The 7,492-nt window shown below is 38.9% G+C and overlaps 1 protein-coding gene across 2 annotated transcripts in view; it reads right to left on the bottom strand.

Moving 5' to 3' along the window:
* Positions 1-951: 951 nt before the first annotated feature.
* LOC147230712 (rho GDP-dissociation inhibitor 2-like) overlaps positions 952-7,492 on the bottom strand; it is a 33,114-nt gene continuing 26,573 nt past the window's right edge. For both annotated transcript variants that reach the window (XM_086154202.1, XM_086154201.1), the window contains exons 4-6: positions 6,008-6,084; positions 3,809-3,872; positions 952-2,740 (exon numbers count right to left, since the gene is read on the bottom strand). In XM_086154202.1, coding sequence (XP_086010328.1) covers positions 2,541-2,740; positions 3,809-3,872; positions 6,008-6,084 — 341 coding nt within the window. In that variant the 3' untranslated portion in view covers positions 952-2,540. The remainder of the gene's footprint in view (positions 2,741-3,808; positions 3,873-6,007; positions 6,085-7,492) is intronic.

Raw genomic sequence — 7,492 nt, 5'->3', positions numbered from 1 at the left:
CGTATCTACGTCACATTAAATCAACAGCAACGTGCGCTTAATGGATTATTGATGTTCCTGTGAGGATAATAGTGTGGCTTCGCGCTCCTTTTCCGATGACGATGCAAAACATCATCATCATACCGACAATGTCAATCAAGGATCACAGAAGGTCTTACGTAACCGGGAGAGAATTGTTGGGTGACCATCCCTTCGCGTAAAAAAACAGCGAAGGAATTATTACCCCAAGTCGAAACAGGTCGAGTCGAACATGGACGATATTCCGGTTGGAATGCCGCCGCGCAGTCATACTAGGTTATATATCCACGGGTTTGATTGAAAAGTGAGAGCGCAGAGGACTTGCATTCATTCATTGTCGGGTTTGTTTTCTATTCCTGCTATTATTAGGCCAAGACAAGCCGAATTAATTTTGTTGAAGTAGATCCTAAAATGGATGTAATCGCTAAATCAACTAGACGAAAAGACTAAAACACAGACGGGGTCGGATGAGCTAAACTGAGTTTGACCTGTTTAAATACATATAGCGGCGCTTTATTATAACGTTATTTCCTCTTACAAAGGCATCTCAGTAGCACAGGAGATTTATCTAATTTTATTCAATTTGTACATGACAGTTATATGAGCCTAAATTAGCAGATAGAGGTAAACTGACCCTACATGGATACATCTGATTTATTTACATGAACAATTGATTTGATTTTCTACGATAATAATGCAGCACATCTGAATCGTCTGTCAATGTTGGTGTCATGGGATTGAAATATAGATATTTTTACGTGTATATTTTTGTGCAGAATAAATCCTTGGATCAGGCTCTTAGTACTCTTATCATGCGCGGCAGCAACAGCGACACAGTGGCAACGGTTGATGAGAAGCAAAAAACGATGCCCTCCGAGCGTTTTTAAAACAGATTTCTCTCCTTTGACTATGTGTATTCAAAGGAGACAAATGATTGGTTCTTTAACTCGCCTTTATTAAAATATACAGGATATGTGACACCAAGATTCAAATTTTCAGCACTTTATTATTACCAACCAACAGCTAGTTCCAGATATCCATCCTCTTAAAAGTATCAAGAGAAATACTATTTCAGCAGAATATCAGAATATTGGAACCAATGACATCTAAATGTTGCATCGATACTTTTTTTTTTTTTTTGTTTATTTATTTTTTTAAATCACATGTATTTTACAATAAAGTCATAAAAAAGGAAGCGATGATCTTGCTACGCCATGCAACACCCAACAAGCCGACATTTACAGTTAGTCTTATATCACAACTATTTCAAATAAATGTTTCAATGTTCGATATGTACATCAACAATGACAATATCATATCTAACAACATTATGACGTTTTTTTTTTTCTTTTTTTTTAAGGCTAATTAAATCATCCCTTGATATTGAGTTGTTTAGACGGATCTGATTTTGTTGATTTTAAGGAGTGAATAGCATCAACCCTAAAGGACATACATGCATGTCTTTCTACAATATACACAGTTCAGCCAGTTTTTCATCAGTCGGTTCTTTCTGATTGCTCCGCGGCGACTTAAAGAAACGGTTTTTGCCGGAGAGCAATTTAAAACGCGGACATTTGAAATAGTTTGGGTAATTATGTGCGAGGTGCTTCTCCTCGGCCGAAACCTCAGGCGAATTAAGTCAAGCCGAGAAAGGAGAAAAAAAAAATGACAAAAACGGTGACTGCATGATCAAAATCGTGACGCGAAAAGAATCCTTGAATTATAAACTGTGACAGATGAATATGACACGGACTCAAAAATGTGCTTTAAATAAAGTTCAAAACTGAAAAAAAAAACAGTACGCTTGAAATTGGGAAAGTGAACGAATGTCAACAAGGTCAACGTTACGTCCTTTGTTTTTCTGTTCACTAAGACGAAGCTGCTGAAATTTCATACGATCGATTTAGATAGTGGAAGCCTATGCCGAGACGGTATATTATTCATTAATGTACATTCTTTTTTCCATTTTTCTCCTCTTCGGGAATGTAACATTCAGTTTTACTGCATTCTTCATTCTCTAACAGAACACCCAACAACGTTAGGAGTATCTCCCTTCTTTGTGAATTTGCAGGCTTCTGGAAAACGGCCACAACAGCAGCATCCACTGCACTCAGAGTTCTCAATTTCACTTTACAAGTCATTACAGGACTTTCCCATGTACATATTGTGTTTCTCTTTTCACCTCAGATGGATTACCTTTAATGGCTCGCAGCCCACGACTGCTGAATGAAGATAAGTGTGTATGTTTGATGGGGAAGGGGGAGAGGGAGAAAGACGGAGAGAGAGAGGCGAATGAAATTCTTTAAAAGCTTCACCGCGTGGATAACAGGATAGACGGGTTATAGATATGAAAACACTCGGTGGGTTGGGTATGAGGCGGAAGAGAGGGGAGAGGTACGGCTGTCACGCCTTTGCAAAGCTGCTCTTACAGGATGAGTTGAAGCAGAGCAAAATCGAGGGAGAAAGGAGGGGACGAGAAGAACCTGGAGACGGGAGGAGAATGCCTCCCTCGCTTTCTCCCGCTAGTTGTCCCAGTCCTTCTTGATGTCCAGGTTCCATTCCCAGGATAGGTAGACGTTCTTGTCGTCGTCGACGAAGTGGGATTTGATTTCGTAGTGGCCGCGTGACATCATGCCCTTAGGCGCCTCGTCGAGCGGGGAGACGAACTCGTGCTCTTCCGCACGTGGGCCGTAACTTCCCACCATGTAGGACACCTTGTCCACTGCGGGCAGATTTGACAAGAGAAAAAAAATGGACAAATGTATTTTTACTACTATGTGACTCAGTTCTGATGTTTCTGCCTATATACACTGCTCAAAAAAATAAAGGGAACACTTAAAAAACACATCCTAGATCTAAATGAATGAAATATTCATATGAAATACTTTGCTCTTTACACAGTTGAATGTGCCGACGACAAAATCACACCAAAATGATCGATGGAAATCAATTGTATCAACCCATGGAGGTCTGGATTGGGTATCACACTCAAAATTAAAGTGTAAAAACAAACTCCAGGCTGATCCAACTTTGATGTAATGTCCTTAAAACAAGTCAAAATGAATCTGTGTTGCTTCCTGAGTGGACACTATGATTTCACACAAGTGGGATTGACTTGGAGTTACATTGTGTTGTTCAAGTGTTCCCTTTATTTTTTTGAGCAGTATATATAAAGAAAAATATGTTTGGCATCAATGTTCGGTGTTTTATAGTCCTGACACTTGCAGAATGTTTACGTTCCGACGCCCCTTAAATTACAGTAAAAACAGCAAAGAGGTCGACCACCGACCACCCGAGTCATTTCTGACTTTCAAATATTCTGCTGCTAAACGTCTTTGCAGTCCTGCATGGGCAGGAGAGCTAGAAACGTGTCCCCGTAGACCATCTGCAAACGCCGGGAAAAAAAAACCTCCTGGTAGGAAGTGAGTGAGATTTAAAACCTTTAGCGCTTTGGTCAAATCAGATCTACAGTGAAAGCACCTGCACATTATGTCTGTTTTTTTTCACTTTCTGCACACTGGAATATGAATTGCTCAAAATGTCACAAACCACAAATAATTCCAGAACTGATTACCGTAATTTCCCGAGGATAAGGCGCGACTTTTTTCACGTAAACAACGATGCGGCTAATATATGGACTTTTTTATTGAGGTGCGCTCAATGGTCCGGAAATTACGGTATGTATCACCATGTATCATTTAAAAGTATGAAATATGCAGAATATCCTGCTCAATGATTGTATCTTACATACAATGATGTGGAAATACAGATAAAGTTGATGCAAACTTACCAATTATTCCTTTCCTGCTGATCACATGATGGTACTTCAAGCCAGCAACAATTTCTCTGTTTACCTGCATACACAGTTTATCTCGGTTAACCGGGATTTGGGCTTGTTTACAACAATTAATCTAATAAATTAGTCGAAATTAATCACACTTCAATGTTTGATGCTAGAAAAGAGAAATTTAAATTTGTCGGGTAAATGACTGAGCCTCAACTTGACGATAGACGAGTGCAGAAAACGCATTTGTGGGTATTTTCAACCCGATCTGTTGTACTTCGCCATCCTCATCCAGCAGCAGGATTTGTTTTGACGTTACTTTTCTGTACGGCACTTTGCAATTCTCACCAGCTAAATTGATCTGAGGCGCCTCTTGTGAGTCTTGATCTTCCACCACAGAGAAGAGCGATTCACCGGTGAATTAGTCAACTTATCTGTGCAATATTTCATTTCACTGTGCAATATTCAGAACTGTGCAATATTTCAGCTACACTACAATTTTTCCTTTTATCATACTATTGTGCACTCCTTACCTCACTTGTTACTAAGACACTTAAAGTTTTATCACTTGTTTACTAAGACACTTTATAGTTTCACTGAGACACTTTATAGTTTATAGTTTATTTTTATTTCTAATTCTGCCTTTTTCTTTTTATTATTTATTACTGTTATATTTTTCTGTAACTCTGGCACAACAATTTCCTTCGGGATTAATAAAGTTGTTCGTATCTTATCTTATCTTGTCTTATCTTATCTTATCTTATCTGACTTGGAGTTCGACATTTTGTTCCTGCTCGTATTAGCGATTCTCTTATCTTCTGCAGCAAAGTTGGCTTCACCACCCTGCATGCAAGCTCCGTGCGCAGTTTGGCGCCCCTATAATATATAAACTTATTCCCGCATAAAGTGTAAAGAAGAGAATTTTGTTTATATTTCCATCTGGTATGGTCTTATATTTAAATTTCCCTTCAACTATCGTCTGCTTATTTGCCCGGTCCATCGTGCTATCGCGTTGCATCGGTGCAACCGGTGAACTGAGAAACATCCCGCAGGGGCAAATGAAATTGCGATTAAAATGCATTCATTTTTCTTAAATGAATTAACTGAGAAATTAACGCAGTAATGCCCCTGCCCTATAATTAACAGACACCTATTGTGTGTGTTGTAATTTTTCCCTTTTTTTCTTTCTACATGGAGCTCACATTTGTTTGCATGCTTGTTTTTTTTTTTCCTCTAACCAAAGCTACATCTGTATTTTCTAAACCCACACCATCCTGTTCAGCCATTCCTTGTTTGACTGAATGAGACCCACTTTCTCAAGCCAGACAATTCAGTGTGTATTCTTCAAATTGTACATCACCCGCTGTAATATTGTATATTACACAAAACAATATGCGCCTGCGAGTTGGCATCTTATCATTTCCACGCTTATTCTATTCAGCTAAAAATAGGATGAAAAATGGGTTTGGTTGTTGAACGGGCGATTGTTTGGTGGATGCTGCTTTAAAATACGGCAATGGAGCTGATTATTACACCGGAGCAGAATTTAAGTCATGTTAAATTGCTGTTCCCTGGCTGTCTTCCTTTTTCCTAAATTCAGCGTAATGGTCATTCAAACTTACCTTTTAACTTCTGCAAAATAGGTAACATAGCTTGAATTCTTAATCCCGCACTAATAATATTCTGTCCATAAGGCTAAATTGACTAATGCAATTGTATTTTAACAAAATAAAACTCTCATTTATTTGTTCATTTGTCTTTTGATTTGTAATGTATTCATTTGTGTTTCAGCATGTAAATCTCCAAGATTGCAATGATCAAAAATGGTTAGAAATGATGTATTAAATGAAGTAAAATGATGCGTATTTTATTTATCTATTTCTACCAGAGCTCCAGTCAGAGCCACTGACAGGGACATCGTGGTTCTGATATCACGGATTAAACCCGGAGCTTATGGAGCAACAATGCTAACCACTAATCCTCCATCCTAGTAATAATATGCAGCTGATACAGGACTCAGTTCTCAAGAGTCAAACAAGACTGAAAACATATATTAGATACGATGGTGCTTCTGAAGTGATGTTTCGGGGTTGTTCAAATTCTCTATCTCTGTCTGGATCATCCACGGCGGATGCGTTTTTCCATCGACAGCCGGCGAATGTCAACATCCTTCCCGCACCCTTGTGATGTGTCCGTCCTTCTTACCTTAAAGTGTATCTTTATTCTGTATTTCACTCCTTCCTTCAAAGTGAACGTGTTCTCCTTAATACTGTCGAGGTCACCTGCATAAACAACGACGGTAAACAGAAACGACGGTCAATAGGTTACGTTTGGTGTCACCTTTCACGAAACCACTGCAGAAATGTGATCCCGCCATTGTGTGATGACGCCAACATTGAATATTAAACCGTATATTCGATCTGGTTCTGGTTCTGATTCATCACATCGTCTTGCAAATGAGAGATGAGAACAACTTTATTTATCCCGAAGGAAATTGTTGTGCCAGAGTTTCAAGCAAAAACATAACAGTAATAGATAATAGTAGGAAGGAGGAAGAATAAGAAATACAATGAAATATAAATTGTCTTAATTATTTTAAGGTCTTAACTACAAAGATTTGAAGATGTAGCTGAGGGAAGAGGAATTAAAAAGTCTGATAGCCAATCAGCTCTGGTATCTGCAAGACTAACTCGCCCTCCAGACTTTTTAATTCATCTCCCTTCAGCCGCAGGGAATCTTTAATTTTAAACCTAAAAAAAAAAAAATCTCACCCACTTACTGTAAATTGTAATAATTTATCTGTATATATATTCATAACTGCAATTTTTCACAACAGCTACATGTACAATATTTTTTCATACTCTTGTGCACTCCTTATGTTTCACTTGGTACCTACGACACTTTATAGTTTTTCACTTGTTTTTCTTTACTTTTTTAAAATTTTTGACTATTTATACAATTCTCTACTATTATTTATTATTGTTATATTTTTCTTGGAACTCTGGCACAAGAATTTCCTTCAGGATAAATAAAGTTGTTCTTATTTTTGTAAGGACAGCAGCTTGAGTCCCTGTTGAAAAAAAGCCTAGTCGTGCACGGATCACATAAGAGGTGGTTTTACCGTGTAGGGATTCAAGCAAACTCTAGGGCGGCTTAGAAAACGAAGAAAATATGCTGATTTCCATATTGTTTCCCAGCAGAAAGTTAAATAGCCTGCAAAGCAGAAGAGGAGGGTAGAAGAGTTCGGCATCTTGACTTGGACTGGACATTTTGGTCCGTCTTGTTTGCTACATGTGATTCGCACTCCGTCACAAACCAGGGAAAAATGCGCTTTATTCGCAAGCGCTCGTCCAGAGGGAGGTTTTTTTTGAGAGATTGAACTGACCTACAGTCGCAGATTCCGCCGCACAAAAGTCAAACCTCGACGAAACCAATTTTCCTCCCTGGAGGAGGACGATCCAGAGGAGACCGATATTCCTCGCGGCTTTGCGGTGGGAGTGGCCGCTGGGATTTAGAGCAATGTGTTTGTAAAACAGTGCACCGTTAGAACAGCGTACTAAAATCTATCGTTCTTTTTTATCCCCCGCAGACTCGTACGAGCGCGGGAGAAAAGGGGTATATTGGTACGACGTTAAAGCGTAGCAACCCGAAATGCATTCTCAGGCCCAATAACTTTAAACCTCAATTTAC

The sequence above is a fragment of the Fistularia commersonii genome, chromosome 10, assembly GCF_037954325.1.
Source record: "Fistularia commersonii isolate RoL2024-O1a breed Wild chromosome 10, RoL_Fcom_v1.0, whole genome shotgun sequence".
Taxonomy (NCBI): domain Eukaryota; kingdom Metazoa; phylum Chordata; class Actinopteri; order Syngnathiformes; family Fistulariidae; genus Fistularia; species Fistularia commersonii.
The sequence above is the reverse complement of the archived record's forward strand: the minus strand, read 5'-3'. Positions and strand labels throughout refer to the sequence as shown.